The sequence below is a fragment of the Octopus bimaculoides genome, chromosome 2 (assembly GCF_001194135.2).
Source record: "Octopus bimaculoides isolate UCB-OBI-ISO-001 chromosome 2, ASM119413v2, whole genome shotgun sequence".
In the NCBI taxonomy this organism is placed as follows: Eukaryota; Metazoa; Mollusca; class Cephalopoda; order Octopoda; family Octopodidae; genus Octopus; species Octopus bimaculoides.
The window spans coordinates 110584093-110601866 of NC_068982.1; the positions used below are offsets into that span (position 1 = coordinate 110584093).

The window sequence follows — 17774 nt, forward strand, 5'->3', positions numbered from 1 at the left end:
GCAGTACTGGCAACAATCACGCTCGAATGGTGCTTTTTACGTGCCACCAGCACAGGAGCCAGTCAGCGGCCCTGGCAATGATCATGCTTGGATGGTGCTTTTAACAATCCACTGGCATGAGTGCAAGTCAGGCAGTACTGTCATCGGCCACGTCAGCGATTTTGATTTCACTTGCTTTAACAGATCTTTAAAAGCAAAGTTTATTGTCCAATGAATGAAGGGTACTCATAAGTGGTCTGGTTATACACCACTGGCAGAGGCCACAGGTTATAGGCTCACTTGTCTTGTTGGGTCTTCTCAAGCACAGCATATCTGAATATTTTTTTGAAATGGAAGTTTGAGGAAAACGTTTATCCTTATGTCAATGACATGTGCAAAACTGGTTGCTTCAAGCTCATGCTTTTGATTTCATATCTGGTTCTCATGGTAATATCATAAACGTCATAAACTCAATACAAATGAAATCATGAAACTGCATTGCTGTTTAAGCAAGCCTTTTGATGATTTTAGTCATTGGACTGCAACTATGAGGGAAAACTGTTTTTACTCATTTTATCAGACTTGTTTCAAATTAAGCTTTTTACTACTATTTTTCCATATCTATCATTAATAATGAAATGTGAACAACAATGCCTTTATCTTGAAGAAATAATTTCGTCATATATTTCCTTACATTTCTTCCTCTTACTCCTATAAATTTACTAATTTGAAGACGTAGCAGTGTGAACCCAACTACATGGTTCTGGGTTCATTCCCACTGTGTGGCAAGTGTCTTCTACTATAGCCTTGGGCCAACCAAAGCCTTGTGAGTAGATTTGGTAGACCAGAAACTGAAGGAAACCCATCGTGTGTATGTGTATGTGTGTATGTGTATGTGTGTGTGTTTGTGTCTTTGTCCCCCCACCACTGCTTGAAAAGAGGTGCTAGTGTGTTTATGTCCTTGTAACCTAGTGGTTCGGCAAAAGAGACCGATAGAATAACTACTAGGTTAAAAAGTAAGTCCTGGGGTCAATTTGTTCGACTAAAATCCCTCAAGGTGGTGTTCCAACATGGCTGCAATCACAAGAGTAAAAGACTGTTTTGTACCGATGATATCCAATGAAACTGAAATAGCTGTTTGAGAATGTTAACGGCTGATTAAAAGAAAGAAAATTTAATCAAATTAATTGATATTTTTTAAATTTCTATTTCTAAAGGTAAAAATCACCCTACCTCAAACTGGCAAGACTATTCTCTCTCGTCATAAGAGACGAATCGACTGAGAGATTCACATTTATTGACTGGTTTAGAATTTACTAGAGTGATGTCCCTTAGGAGAGTCAGCTCCCTTCTACGTCACGAATTTACAATGGTGTAAATAAGTACACATTGAACGTAGTCCTGGGCTCCCTACATATATGCAAAGCAGGATGATCGTGGTTGGAACGCTTTTGTTCCTATGTCTATTCAATGAGGAATGACTTTGGTTAAACAACAACACTACAGAATGCGAGCCAACGAAGCAATCTCTACGTAGCCAGTCAACCAGTAGACAAGGCCCCTGTCACACTTCACCATCTTAGAAAAAGTGTGTAGTACAGATTACATTGTCTCAGTAAAAGACCTGAAGGTCATGGTTCGAGTGCCTTTCATCATTGGTTTATTTGCCTTTTTCCTCTCATGATTTTCATAAAGAACAGAATAAAGTTTAGAAATCACATTGACTATATTCTTGAAGGCAATACCCCATCATTGCCATAATCCACTAAGTGAACTCATCATCATCATTTAACGTCAGTTTTCCATGCTGGCATGGGTTGGACGGTTTGACGGAAAACTGGTAAGCTGCACCAGGTTCCAATCTGATTTGGCATGGTCTCTACAGCTAGATGCCCTTCCAAGAGTGTAGTGGGTGCCTTTTACATGCTACCAGCACAGGTGTCAGTTATGTGACACTGGCATTGGCCATGACTATGATTTCACTTGGCTTGGCAGGTCTTCTCAAGCATGGCATATCGCCAAAGGTGTTGGTCATTCATCATTGTCTATGTGAGGCCCAATACAAAATGAAAAAATAATAAATAAAGAATTGTTATTCACATACCGCCTGAAGAATTTTCTTCCGCGCATTGGCTATATGATTTTCAATGTGTTGGATGAATACAGTGTTAGGTTTTAGGTCCCATTTTGGCATCATTTCTAGAAGTTCAAGCTTGTATTTAAAATCCATACTGCTCTTGTACATTAACAGACCAAATATTTCAATATTTGGTTCCATACCAATTTCCTAAAATAAGATAAAAGCTTAAAAAATAAATTAAATTAAAATGCAACCTGTTTGATTTGTTAACACTAGGCCATGTCAGAACCTGTATATAATATGTATGTGTGTGTATATATATATATAATAATAATAATACAAATGATATATGAGCATATGCATGTATACATACATATATGTACATACCTACATCTACATGTATATATAGATGCATATCCGGGTACAGGACGTGAAAAAAGGAACGGGAACATAAATAAAGCACAAAAAACAGACTTTTTTTTACGGACAACAGAATGAACACATAGGAAAACAGACGAGATATATATATTGCTTTATGTCAAGTTATATATAAAAGAATTTAACATTGAGGTGAAGGATTACTCAAGTACATATTTAAAAACTTTGATGTGAGACAGTCTGATGGAAAGTAGCAGGCTGAAACTTTGAAGTCACTGTCACTTCCCTTGTAAAAATTATATATATATATATATATATATACCGCAGCCACTTGGCTGAAACACATAAATAAAAAAATAAAAAATATTGGATAATAAAGCGAATGGTTTACACCTGGTAGCTTACTGGTAAAACACAGTCACTTTCAAAGTGTTTGTTATGTGTATGGCAAATTGACATAATAAATTCTCTTATATTCCATCTTTTGTCTTTCATTTGCCATCATTTAAAATAGTTTGATTCAGCCCCATGCAACTGATCTAGGCTGTTTTCACAGTTATTCTCTCTCTCTCTCTCTCTCTCTCTCTCTCTCTCTCTATATATATATATATATATATATATATATATATATCATCATCATCATCATCATCATCGTTTAACGTCCGCTTTCCATGCTAGCATGGGTTGGACGATTTGACTGAGGACTGGTGAAACCGGATGGCAACACCAGGCTCCAGCCTGATTTGGCAGAGTTTCTACAGCTGGATGCCCTTCCTAACGCCAACCACTCTGGAACTGTTAGGATTGTACTGAAGATATAATGTAATGAGACAGTGGAGACAAAAAGCCTTGCAGTATTTGTTCCAGATTTTTATGTTCTGAGTTCAAATCTCATCTTTGACTTTCATCTGTCCAGGGCAGTGATTACTGGAATCGTGTGTGCTGGGCAAAATTCTGACTCTTTACATTCTGCAGGCTCAGGTAGGAATAAGGCACTTGTCGTACATAGTATGTAGCCAATATGATGATGCCTTATATAAAAAAAAACACAACAGAAATAGCATCATCATCATTTAACGTTTGTTTTCCACCCTGGCATGGGTAGGACATCTACAATAATTCTATGACAAGCACACAGCTCTTGTCAAGGAAACCACTGTGGGTCTTTCATGAGTCTGATGATGCAAGGAAGACGGTAATGTAATAAGCCAATGTAGGTTACACAGGACTGGCACTCCCTATTTCTTTCCACAAGCCCCATGGAAAGATTTGAGTGCAGTATGGCCTATCAATGAAACAACTATTGAACATACATTCTCTCTACAGTATTGAAATGTAATCGCTTCTAAATGGCATTGTCTTAACAAATGATGGATACTTTAGATAGTGTAGTTCTAAAGTAATTACTGACTGTGAAGTCTTGGCTTCAAAATTATAAGTAATAATAAGTAAACTTTACTAAAAGTATTGAGTACATTTATCTCCTTTTTGTAAATTCCAATTCACTTCTCTTCTGTTCACCTCTCTCTATGTGCGTGCATACATACATACATGCATGTATGTATCAGCTGAGCAAGTTTCTGCTGATTGCTTGACACTGGTAAAAACTAAAATTCCCTTCTTATCACAACATACCTTTAAAAAAAGAAAACACTAAATAAATTCATTATATTTGAAAAAGATGTGATGGTCACAACTGGAATCCTCTTTATCATTTACTCAATCAGGACTGACATGGACTCAAACAACAACAAATGTTTAACAAGATCCCAGTCAACTTGATTTTTATACTAAATTTGGCTTTATTCTCAATAAAGAGTCTTCCCATCAGTAATTGTTCTGTTGTTATTCTTAAACTTGCTTTAAAATAATAACCTTATCTCTTTTACTTGTTTCAGTCATTTGACTGCAGCCAAGCTGGAGCACCGCCTTTAGTCGAGCAAATCGACCCCAGGACTTATTCTTTGGAAGCCTAGTACTTATTCTATCGGCCTCTTTTGCTGAACCGCTAAGTTACGGGGACGTAAACACACCAGCATTGGTTGTCAAGCGATGTTGGGGGGGACAAACATATACACACACATACATATATATACGACAGGCTTCTTTCAGTTTCCGTCTACCAAATCCACTCACAAGGCTTTGGTTGGCCCGAGGCTATAATAGAAGACACTTGCTCAAAGTGCCACGCAGTGGGACTGAACCCAGGACCATGTGGTTGGTAAGCAAGCTACTTACCACACAGCCACTCCTGCACCTATATAATAACATTTATATATTTATACACACACAACCAGGAATCACTGATAAATTGCATGCATGCAATCAGTCGCCATCAGCTTAACAAGAATATCCGTTATCCTTACATCGATGTTACGAAGGAGTTCCTTTGCTTCACTTAGTTTTATACAACCCATTGCTAAACAGCCAAAAGTTCTTTGGTTAGGATGTAAATTATCTTCCCCAATTTTGTGCAGAACATCCTGAAATAAAAAAAAAACAAAAACATATAAGAGTGAACAAAAATAAAACTCTTACTACTTTCTACAAATTACATGGTTTTCTTGGGATTTCAAACAAAGCACATCATCATCATCATATGTGCAGATGATGATGGTGGTGATGATAAGTCTTGTCTAACCTCTGATAACATGCAAAAAGCTGATGTAAAAATGATCATAATGATGAAATTTAATCAATATTGTCCATGTCCCATGTTGGTATGGGTTGGATGGTTTGATAGGATCCGATGGGACCAAGGACTGCAATGTGGTCCAGTGTTATTTTGGCATGGTTTCTATGGTTGGATGCCCTTCCTAATGCCAACCACTTTACAGTATGTACTGGATGCTTTTTCCATAAAGTCAGTAACTAAAGAGGTTGCCAAGCAACTTGTAAGATTATGAACCTCAAGGAAGGACTTTATGTTAGGAGAATAAGGTTTAGAGAGGGATAAAATATAAGAGAAAAGAGCTGGAAGTATTTATTTTTATATATATATATATATATATATATATATATCAACTTTTAATAGAGCTCAAAACTGATCCATTGAAAATACTTTATTATAATGATAATAATAATAATAATGAAAATGACCTATGATATATTTATATACATATATATCACCACCATCATTTGCCATGCTAGCATGGAAAAAGTAGGTATAAAAACAATGGTGATGAGACATAATGATTTTATGAACATTCATATATATTAAATGTATATTTTGTGTATATGTGATCAGGGAAGTGTAAAGCCATGTGTATGGGTGTTGGGTTCATCATTGTAAGATTATGGGTACAGTTCCTAGTTTGGTGAGTTTAGGAACTTGCTTTAGAGGAGCATCATTTGAAAAAGATAGAAAGGAGGAATTGGAGAAGTTTTTGCATGTGGCAATGTGTATCAAGGTGATTGTGAGGAAAGTTTTCTCTTGAGTTGTTCAATATAGAGATGGAGATGGTAGAATATATAAAATTTTGTTAGAGGTAACATATGACCTGGGAATGGTAGACTTCACAAGAAAAATGAAACATACAGAGAGATGTTATAATGCAGGCTTGAAAAAATATGGGCTATAAGATCACACATGTTCACACACACAATTGTATGTTATTAGACAGCAGAATGATTGACAAACATAAAACAAACCCTTGCATCCTGATACCGTAAGGACCGATTTCTTCTCCTGATTATCATGTTATACAAATCAATGTCTGGTTGCACCCCCAAACTTTTCATGTAGGCCAGAATTTCAACTTCTGCATTATTGTTTAATGGCAAGCAGTCAATTATTTGAGTGAAGGTTAAAATATTTGGCTTGATTTTGTTTTTCTCCATATCTTTAAGAATACTGAAAGGTCCACCTATCAGAGCAAGTCGATTATCTGGATAAGTAAGATCAAGACTTTTTCCTGACTCTGACTGATCGAAATAGTTTGGTTCTTTTTCAATCAAATTGCTAATTGGTTGAACGATTTGATCTGCTTTAGAATGATTTACACTGCTCACTGGAATTTCACAATCTTCATTTATTTTGTCTGAAATTTCAAAGAAAGTTTGTCAAAATTCTAAAATAAGATATTAGGCTTGAATAACTGAGTTAGACCTATTTCTTTCAATGGTCTTTTGTTACAGGTTTTTTAATGTTAGTATGAAGTAAGGTTGATTTTGAAGATTTCAACATTTGTATATTGTTGAAGAAATTGTTTTTAAGTTATATACAGTTTTTTCTTTTAAACATTTAAGTGTGAAATAGAAGTGGAATGTTTGTTAACCAAACACTAGAGTATTCAGAGTTATGCACTGGCCTTCAGATGTATACATACAAATGCTTAAGATTTAAACTCATAGCTATATCAATTTTATAGTTCATCAATTTAACCTGACAATCATTATGTAAAATAATAGAACTATCCAACATACATTTAAAAAATAAATGGTCAAAACAAGTACCACATGAGTTTCTATTTTATTAGATACATTTACATCCATGAGACACAAATGTTAATGTAGCTAATAAAGCTATATTAATATCTATTGATTTTTGCCTCTGTCTATTTGTTAATAAGAAAATATACTCAACATCTGTGAAATCACTTATTTATGCTACCTTGATCTACAATGTTGCTGCATAATTTTAAGTGTTGTCTTTATTTGAACAGATCTCAACTGGTTTGGCAGAAGCACAGATCATTATCATGAGCCAAAAGACACTCAATATGGACACTCGACCTGTTAGAAATGGTTGGCAAATCTCCCTCAAATTATAATCTACCAGCTTGAAAAGGGAGAGACTCATTGGATAATACAGTCCTAGATGCACATCGTCTGAGAGAAAGATGGGCTAGAATGCATTTGATTATAAAACTGGTCAGTCAGGACTGACTTGGGGTTGAACTACAACACTGCATTCATTTTACTTTGACTTCAGACTCTTTCACATATTAATATTTCAATAAGGCTTGACATCATCATATTTTTTATTTGTTTTTATAAATTGATTTGATGTTGCTGATGTATGATCTGAACATCTGTACTGGTATAGAAAAACTTCTGAAAAAGTGTTCATTAGCAAAATTCAAGTTAAGAAAGAGAAAATACCTTCATCTACTGAGGTCGACTTATTATGGTTTGATGGTGCAGTGCGTTCAGGGAAATTCATAACATTACTAGTGGTACCAAACCCTGAATCCCTGACTGTACGGATTAATAAGTTGTAGAGTGGAAGATCTGGTTTAATTTTCAGAGAGCCCAATTGTTTCCAAACCTATAAAAAAAAATGAAACTTATTTACATGCATAACAGGTATGTCTATGTGGTTAAACAGTTTGCATTGCAACCATGTGGTTCTGGGTTTGACCCTACTGCACAGCACTTTGGACAAGTCTCTTCTACCATAACCTGAGACTGACTTGCATGTAAAATTTGGCTGACAGAAAACCCATCAAAAATATATACAAATATATAAGACACTGAGCCTTATGAAGGAGGTGATTAAGGACTGACATATCTGGCGCACTGCTGTACACTGAAGAAGACCCCCTCTGCCACAGCAGAACTGATACTGATGCTGGTGCCATGTTAAAAGTACTGGTTCTGGTGCCACATAACATGGACACACATATCTTTTCATCAGAAAAGAAGGCAGTGCAATGACCCTTTATGGAGGGACAAAGTTATTTTAAAAACTTAAAATTTGGCCTAGATGCTTGCAAAAGAGTAGACAATACTAAAGGTATAATACTAAATGTATAAGACCACCAACTGGTACCTAAAGTACTAGGTGATGTTAAACTGGTTATACACACACTACTATTATAGCTTTTAATTAGAATTGAACATATTCTTGATTCTGATAATCAATGGTTAATTGGCTATCCTTCTTGTCAATGTTTCTAGTTCAGATATTAATTCCCAATAACCAGATAAACTGGGGTATGTAGAATTAAATGTCATGCCCAGAGGTGCAATGAAATAGTTGTCATAGATTTGAAGCCAAGACCTTGGGAGTTTGCTATTAGTAACATTTTAGTTTTGTAATCAACCATTTTGTCACCTCTATGAACCCCCAAAAATAAAAAAATAAAAAAAATAAAAACTTATGAGGGATTTGCTATATGGTCTCAAGACCTGCTAGAAACAGCAACCAAATCTCCCTGAAATAATGTCAGTGTTGTAAAGAAAGACATTAGATATAATTTGAAGAGATACCATTTTTGAATATAAGATGGAATGGTCATAGGTTGAAATTTTGATCATAGGTTTCTTTTGTCATTGTTTTAACATCCACTTTCATTGCTTGTATAGTTCAGACAGAATTTGTTGAGGTGCATTTTTAAGGTCATATTCTCTTCCTCTTGCTAGCTCTCAACTGTTTTCAAATAAGGTAATATTTCCTCATAACCGGACATGTTTTCACAGAAGATTGGAAATGAAGTACACTTCTAGCATGACAGTAACATTCATTTATATCATACAATGTCAAGTCAAAGAGACAGCAAGACACACACACATGATAGAAAAAAAAAAAAGAAATGTCTGATGAGAAGTTAAAAGAAAAGCATTGTTTACCTGTAGGGCATGTCTGAGACCTGCCTTTTTGTCTGATACACATCCCATCAATAGGAAACTGAATAATTCAGCATCTGGAGGATGTATTTCACAGAAGCTATCAGCAACCTTGAATGCTGTCGGAATGTCACCACAGACACTGTAAGATTTTATCATTGCTTTGTATGTGATTGGATGAAGTGGCACTTCTTTCTCAAGGATTAATTCATGAAGTTTACGAGTCCTTTGTAAACCATCGCTCAACCAAGGAGAATTGGAACAGCAGTTGAATAAACAAGTGTAGGTGTGACCTGTAGGTTGTATCCCCATCTTCTTCATCTGAAAAAGATATTAATTTGCTCATAAAAAAACTCACCATCATCATCATCATCACACCACAAACAATGTAGGTTTTCTGCAAATCTGCATATGTTATATAAATTATTTATTATAAAAAAGAGGAACAATTAGCTTTCACAGGCCTTGAGACTGGTGGTATTGTTGAGGCTTAGTTTGAACTTTTGAAAGTTCATGTCTGTAGAATATATATGGGCAGGGACAGAGTTTGAGAGAAGAACAGTTCTGGTGAAAAAGGATAAAGTAGATAGTTCCATTCAGATTTTGATGGCGGAAGATATAGTATGGATGACAGGTGGTCTTAACTGGGGGTAATTGTTTATTAGTTCGGAAGAGGAGGAACCATTGTAATATTAGAGAGAGAGAGAGAGTGTGTAGACTATATGTCTGTAATGGCTGTAGCATGTTGGTGAGTGAGGATTTGTGAATCACTTGCATGGTATTTTTGATAGCAATTTTTGGAGGTGGCAGCCTAGCATGTTTGTATGTACTGTGGATGTCCTGTCTCACATATGTGAACAAGATTTTAATGTGCAGTAGATATGTACATTGCAGTAATAAAACATTAATGGGATCATAGTGTAGGAACCAGCATTGTATAATTGACCATAGTGCTGAATTTAAGTACTTGTATGGGTCTGAAGAAGGTGATGGGAAATGACTGCCAAGAAATACCCACTATATGTAAACTAAGTGATAAGCAGGGACCCATCAACCAAACGTTTATGAGACCAAGACTCAGTATAGAAAGACTTACTTTATTAAACAAACTGAAAGCTTTCTTGGTGTATCCAGTTTTTCCAAGAATACCAAGAAGTTGGTTAAAAACATAAGCGTTTGGCATGACACGGTGTTTCTTTAGCATCATGTCTTCCAGTGTATCAATAGCTTCCAAAATCTAAAACAGAATGAAAAAAAAAAAAAAGAGAATGGATTAAAAAATTCCCCAAAAGTTGTACCATAAACTGAGCAATATATATTTTTATGCACAACATAATGTGTTTAAATAATACATTGAAGGTTGAGGGTATAATTTTATCAATAAAATTTGTATTTCTTCAATACAGGAAGACATCTTCAAGATGTGGTGACTTCTAGAAGAGAGAACAACTTAGTACAGAACATTGATCTTTTAACATTTTCAGATTAGCATCTTCTCTCCACATGACCTTAACATTATCAACCTTTTGCAGACAGCCATCAACAATGACATCCTCTGACACCTACAATTCGTCTCTCTCCCCAGTGACCACATCCTCAGTACGACTTCCACAGACCCAAATCCATATTTCAATCACTGGAGATGTACTCTCTTATGTCACTGCCCAGTGGACTGTCACTTTAGAGAAATTTGGTGAAAGCAATGTTATTGCCCAAGGCATTAGCAAAGCCTTTGACCAAGCTACACATACAGACCTCCTGGACTGCATCCAGAGAGTAGTCACTTGACTGACTGGCATTAAATCTTAGAATAATTTCCCTCCTTCCTTCAACCAGTTTCAGAGACCCTTGAGAAAGGTCATAGGTACTGTCCTTCTACCTCTGACTAAATCAATAGCAAACAAAGTTGTGATGTAAAATGTGACTATATCAGACAATAAGTCATAGGCTACACAAGGGCCAAAGTACAACATTCACTGAAAATAAAAATTGCAGCATTTGCTTCTTTAAAATGTTACATATGTTAATATAACATTCAGGTTCTAATTTTTTCTTTGTCTCTTTTAAATGTTCTACCAGTCATTTTGCTATATCAAAATGTTATGTAGTTTCTTTTGCACCCTCTTAGTTTGAAATTAATTTATTGATTTTTATTTCCAGAGAAATTGATTTTCTTGAATATATTTAACAATATAAAATATTAATTCTAACTGAAGTGTTAGCTTAGAGTGAAGTTCAAATAATGAAAGGAAATAAAACCGAAATGGAAACGATTAAATGATGTTTCTGTATGCATAAGGTAAAAGTAAAAAAAAAACAAACAAACAGAAAACCAACTCAAAAGTGAAAACGTGTAAACCGAGTGACAGCATATTTTGGTAGTATTAGATGTCCAACTGAATTATCTCCCTTAACATCAAAGATGACTGCATTTCGTATCTTAATGAAATAAATAAATTTGTAGCAAAGTAGTGAGGCCAATATACAAAAACCCTGAAAGGTGGTGCCCTCGCATGGCTGCTGTTCAATGAAAGAAGCATTCAAAAGAAGTAGATATCAAAAACAGCAAAGAAAACAGGAAGTGAAAGTTAACAAAGAAACTCAACCTTTCCTTCTTTTCCCAGTTGTTTGATCCTTCCAGCATACCAATATGGTTCATGTAATCGACCTTTTGGAGAGAGCCGGATGTGATTTCGACCTTCATTTTCATCTCTTTTGTCATCGACGAAGCTAAAATGAGAAATAATGTGAAAAAATATCAATTCACTACGTTGTTTTTGTTTAGTTCTAGGTCAAACCATATCAGGCTGACTTTTTACCTAAGGCTTTCCAGTCGTAACTATCCTGTCATTTTGGGGAGTCTGTGTCTACATTATCCTACAATGTCCTTATTTAAGATGATTGAGTATAATTTGTAGAAGACTTAGCTGTTATTTCTAACAGGTTGAGAGACTATGAAGAAAGTCCTGCAGATTATCAGACAAGTCTGTAATGTATGCACCTCCTATATATCTAACTATAGTTACATACATATACACACACACACACATGCATATATTTTCAATACTTGTCTATGTAGGATGATAAAATTTGGGATATTTCTCAATACAATGTTGGAACATATGTTGTGTATTTTTACAGTTATATGCTTCTATTAGCTGCTTAACTATGACAGCAAACTAACAATTATTTCAGTAGGGATCATTTATGAAAAGCCAAATGTTTTATAAACTTTTCATATACACCTCGGAAAAATTAGAATGTGGCATTGAGGAAGCATCTATTAGATGCTTGGTCTGCTAGAAATAGCAACCAAATCTCAGAGAATTTCCACTGACCCAAGTAAGCAAGGAAATTAGATATCAAAATGATTTTTATTGCTATTTTCTACAGCTGTCAGGTTTTCCTTCATGATCATGTGGTCCATATTCTAGCATCTTGACCATTTAGCCAATAAGAGAATACAAATGAAAACCATACAAAATATGGAAACAGCATGGCTTAAGTGCTTAAGTTTGCTTTGTAACTGCATAATTCGAGGTTTGATCTCACAGCCATACCTTTAATACATGCTTTTCAACAGGGAGAGTATCTATAGTCAGAAACATCAACTCTTTCCAAGCAAGGAAGTATTCCTCAATGGTTAGATATATTTTCACAAAAGATTCAAAATGTACAACACTGCTTGTATGATGGTGACACCCATTTAAAACTACTGTGTGACGTTAAGGCAAAACACACACACACACACATATATATATTACATATATATGATGGGCTTTTTTCAGTTTGCTTCTTCCAAATCCACTCACAAGGCTTTGATCAGTCCATCATCATCATCAGTATCATCACCATTGTCATTTAACATCTGCTTTCCATGCTGGCATGGGTTCGACGGTTTGACTGAGGACTGGCAAGTTTTCTACAGCTGGATGCCCTTCCTAACGCCAACTACTCCAAGAATGTAGTGGGTGCTTTTTATGTGCCACCAGCATGGGTGCTGGTCAGGCAGTGCTGGCATTGGCCACACTTGAATGGTGCTTTTTACATGTCAGTCAGGTGGCATTGGCATCGGCCATGCTTGAATGGTGCTTTTTACGTGCCACCAGCACAGATGCCAGTTCGGCAGCACTGGCATCAGCCAGGACTATGATTTCACTCAGTTCAACAGGTCTTCACAAGCATGGCATATTACCTGATAATTAAAGGGTGCTTTTAAGTGGGTCAGTTATGTGACACTGGCATCAGCCATGACTATGATCTCATTTGGCTTGCTGGGTCTTCTCAAGCACAACATATTTCTAAAGGTCTCGGTTGCTCGCCATTGTCTCTGTGAGACCCAATATTTGAAGGTTGTGCTTCACCACCTCATCCCATGTCTTCCTGGGTCTACCTCTTCCACAGGTTCCCTGCACTGTTAGGGTGTGACACTTCTTCACACAGCTGTTCTCATCCATATGCAACTCTCCTACGGCTGTGGTAAAAGACATTTGCCCAGGATGTCACACAGTAGAATTGAACTTGAAACTGCATGGTTATGTGCAGCAATATAAATTTCCTGCAGTATTTGATCCCTGTGGAGCAAATATAACAAGCAGTAGAGATAATTCCATAATGGGAAGTAACTCTATATATGAACTCAACCAGTCAGTAACTAGAGAATTATAAAATGAGCATGAGACTAAGTATTGAATTGATATAATTGACTAAAATCCATGAAGAAAGTGCTCCAGCACGGGACAACCCAATTACTGAAACTAGTAAAAGACTAAACTCACCTGTCATCCTCAGTTTCATCGTAGAGCAATTTCCTTCGCTCCAATGGCTCAGCTAGGCTCCCAAAACTATCAGACCAAGAAGATTCAGATTTCAAGGTAGGGTATTTCTTAAAAGAAACTTCTTTTGGTTTTCTAACTGTACTTTTCTTTTCCTGTATTACAGAAGTATTTCTTAATAACTGTTCTTTTGGTTTTTCAACAATTGTTTTTTTTTTCTGTATTTTAGAAGTGTTTCTTAATGGCTGAAGAGCAGATTTCCTTGTACTTTGCCAAATATTACCAAACAAATTGGTGTCAGAACATGAAACAGTTGTTTTGAACCAATTTTTATTTTCTTCTTTTTCTTTTGCAGTCAGAATTCTCTTATAACGTTTTCGATGCACTTTCGACTTTGCAGTCTTTTTATTTTCCTCATTTTCAGGAGCTGGAGAAAGTTCAGCAGAAGAAGCAGTGACAGTGCAGTAGTTATTGGTTCCAGCTGAGATACTAGCCTTGGTTAGTTTTGTTGAGAGATTATCCAAGACAGTCACTGAAGGAATTTTGTTGAGACATATGTTTCTGGTAATTCCAGACTGTAACTGAATTGCTTTTATAACTCCTATCAGTAAGTTTGACATTGCGTCATAGGAAATCTGCAAAAACAAGACAAATTCTCCAGATAAAAGTGATACAAAAAGCCACACATCTTTACTTCAATGATTACTGTTGTAACATGATTTTCTATATTAGTGTAAAAATCTTGGATGATCTCTTGTACAGAGGTGTTTCTGAGGAGGAGTCACTTTTAAGTAATAACAAATTTTGGTTCTAAAAATGAAACCAGGCTGTTAGCTATAACTTCAACTCCTTGTTCTTAAGTGCTCATTCTATAGGAACCATTGGAACCTGGTATTTAGTTTCCACTCCATTCAACACTTTACCTGCAGATATTTATCAAGGAGAAAGAGGGAAAGGGATGAGTATCAACTAAATGTCAAATATTTTCAGATATGACCAACCTACCTACCCACTACCAAGATTCCCTTTATCTCATTTTATCAAGTTTATCTTAGTTAAACTCCACCACTCTTTCTTAGTTAAACTGCCAAATCTCTGCTGACCTAGCTGTACCTGGGAAATACAATTTCGTTTATATTCAATATATTAAAAAAAAAAAATCGACAAAAAGCTGATTACCTCCCTTCAAAGAATAAGTGCAGCAACAGTAGCCCTTAGTTCATCTAACTGTTGATACTTAATTAAATAAACTACTCAGATATTCGTCATTAATGAACCAAAGGAGCTTCTATTTAGTCAACTAGTTGCTAGAAATTTAGCAATTTAGTTGCTAGAAATAGCAACCAAATCTCCCTTAAAACACACATCCTACCACTTATTAAAATAAAAAAAAACACATTGGATATTATCCTTACACACTTTGTTTGAAAAATGGTGAGATGTTCAAGGCCTTTGATCATAAGTCTACTTGACCAGATTTGCTCTGAGATAAACAATGAAAACAAAGATTGGTATTCTGGCTATACATAGACACAAATATACAAGGAACTGAACTTAGTACAACTCCTTATTGAACCATTTATCAATTTTATGTTGCTGCCACTGCCTATAACAGCAAGCAGGTCAGATTGGTACCTATTTAGAATTAGGTAATGTGAGGCATTTGAATGATGTTTTGGATATGTTTCTTTTCATACCAGCTGATAATACATATTCATTGAATTATCGTACATAGAGGTGGAATGTTGAAAAGTATTGTACTACATACTTGGCAGTCAAGAGTTCAAATGTGTTTCATTGTAAGAACCCTATACTCAACATTGCTTTAGTTCACCTGTCAAGGAATTGGGTACTAAAACATCTCAGAATGTTGACTATGCTAGGCTAACAGTCTAACCAGGGGAATAGTTATTTCTTATTTGTTTCTCAGGGCCAATCACTGGCCACAAATTCTCAGCAGTGAAGCAATGGAAATTGCACTAAACAACTCCTTCTTATCCTCTTGAGCCTCATTCCTTACTCAGTGACCATATGTATAATTTCTACAGAGCCAGATGTATCTAAAACTTGCTCTATGTCATCATTAGTTTCACACTCTCACCAAATTTAGCAATAACAATGTTGCTTTTGATACAAGTAAAAATTGTGATCTTGCCTGGTATATGAACTCAGTAAAACCCGTGACCTTGCCTGGTCACCTATAGGTCCCATCACTTGAAATGAGTTTTCTATCAGATTACATTCTAATAAGTTTGGCCAGGTACTTCTTTAAGTGCAGTAATTAAGTCCCATGGTAGAATATTTATCCAAAGACTATGCCCTAAAAATTGAATACAGAATATTTAAGGCCAGAATCTTTTTAATCATAGCTGACTTGGGAGAGGGGAAGGGAGCTAAACAACATTAAGCAGACACGAGATGAACTGTTCCCTGTAAAAAAGAAACATCAGCTTACATCTCGTATATAAGGTGTTATGTTTAGACTCAGATTTGATGTGATTGAGGAGGTCTATAATCAAAGGCAATCTAGCCGTGACCTCCTTATTTTTTGTATTTTATTTTTTAGGCATAGTGATAGTGTGCTTCCCTTTTTTAAGATGTAGTATAATGTCATTTGTTGAAGATTTCTAGCATGTCGATGGAAATTTGATCATTGTCGTTTAGCCCCAGATTGAAAAAAACCCCTATGATTAAAGGCATTCCAGTCATGATCATTCCATTTCTATTTTAATTTAATGTGTCTAGGATCACCTTATTTTAATACGCTCGTTTCTCTTTTTCAAGCTGATAGTTGTAATTAGAGGGAAATTCAGGTATCATTTATTGCGGGTCAAGCGGCTATACAGAGGATCCTTAGTTTGTTTATATAGTAATTGATAACTAATGTCACTAGACAAACATATACAACGGAACAGTTGACCTATACTAGTCTTTCTATTTATGACATAAAAAAATAAAAAAAGGTTTTTAATTACATACTCCAACATTGTTAACGGGTTAATACGAAAACTATATATTAAGTTATTTGTCTATTAATTCACATATATTCTTTCATTGGTGTATCTTTCCAAACATCACGCTTAAGTAAATAGTTATATATGTATGTGTATATATATATATATGTATGTGTATATATATATATATATAGATATATATATATATATATATATATATATATATATATATATATATATATATATATATATAAGATGTGACCGTGAGAAGGGCTTGATTCCTATTTATAGTGATTGTATTTAGAAAAGATAGTAAAAATAATACAAGTAACTTTAAAACAAAATCACTTCACCTTGGGATCATGAAATCATTGATACAGGGGTCATATTTAACAATACAAAGAATACCGAATCCTTTATTGACGTTTATAAATATGCTATAATCTCACGATTAAGTATTATATTAAATAAGAAGACTAATGTCGAAAAATAGAATTCATAATAGTATTTGCGTGAAATATTCGATAAAACTCTGACTTACCGAACAAATTACAACCAAAGCACCTGCAACATGTGCATTACCGGTGTTCACACAAAATATATCGCGTTGTATAAAATGGACATAGACGACGCGTTATATATTTTTGTCTTTTATTAAATTCTTTATCTGCTGAGGTTGGCTTTTGCTCTCTGACGTAAAATATTTGTGCACATTTACACATGTATGTATGTATGTATGTATGTATACGTACGTGTGCATGCGCGTATGTGTGTTTACGTATGTATGTGTGTATGTATGTATGTATGTTTACGTACGTATGTATGAGTGTGTGTTTACATATGTAAGTATGTGCGTGTATGTATGTATGTATGTACGCACGTACGTATGTATGTGATGTATGTGTCTGTTTATGTATGTATGTATGTATGATGTGTTATATATATTTTTTAATTTTTAACACATAGGCGTAGGAATGGCTGTGTGGTAAGTAGCTTGCTTACCAACCACATGGTTCCGGGTTCAGTCCCAATGCATGG

At 35.3% G+C, this 17774-nt stretch overlaps 2 protein-coding genes across 3 annotated transcripts in view; both read right to left on the reverse strand.

The window, feature by feature from the left end:
- LOC106884315 (pentatricopeptide repeat-containing protein 1, mitochondrial) overlaps positions 1–17672 on the reverse strand; it is an 18447-nt gene extending 775 nt beyond the window's left edge. The window contains exons 1-9 of one of the 2 annotated variants that reach the window (XM_014935640.2): positions 17278–17662; positions 13786–14417; positions 11614–11737; positions 10104–10244; positions 9011–9328; positions 7541–7706; positions 6089–6477; positions 4804–4920; positions 2084–2266 (exon numbers count right to left, since the gene is read on the reverse strand). In XM_014935640.2, the coding sequence (XP_014791126.1) occupies positions 2084–2266; positions 4804–4920; positions 6089–6477; positions 7541–7706; positions 9011–9328; positions 10104–10244; positions 11614–11737; positions 13786–14402 (2055 nt within the window). In that variant the 5' untranslated portion in view covers positions 14403–14417; positions 17278–17662. Of the gene's footprint in view, positions 1–2083; positions 2267–3078; positions 4073–4803; positions 4921–6088; positions 6478–7540; positions 7707–9010; positions 9329–10103; positions 10245–11613; positions 11738–13785; positions 14418–17277 lie in introns of those variants that run through there. The other variant, XM_014935641.2, reaches the window with a different exon arrangement.
- Positions 1–17774, reverse strand: part of LOC106884312 (probable ATP-dependent RNA helicase DDX10) — a 127153-nt gene that overhangs the window by 107449 nt on the left and 1930 nt on the right. The window lies entirely within an intron of this gene.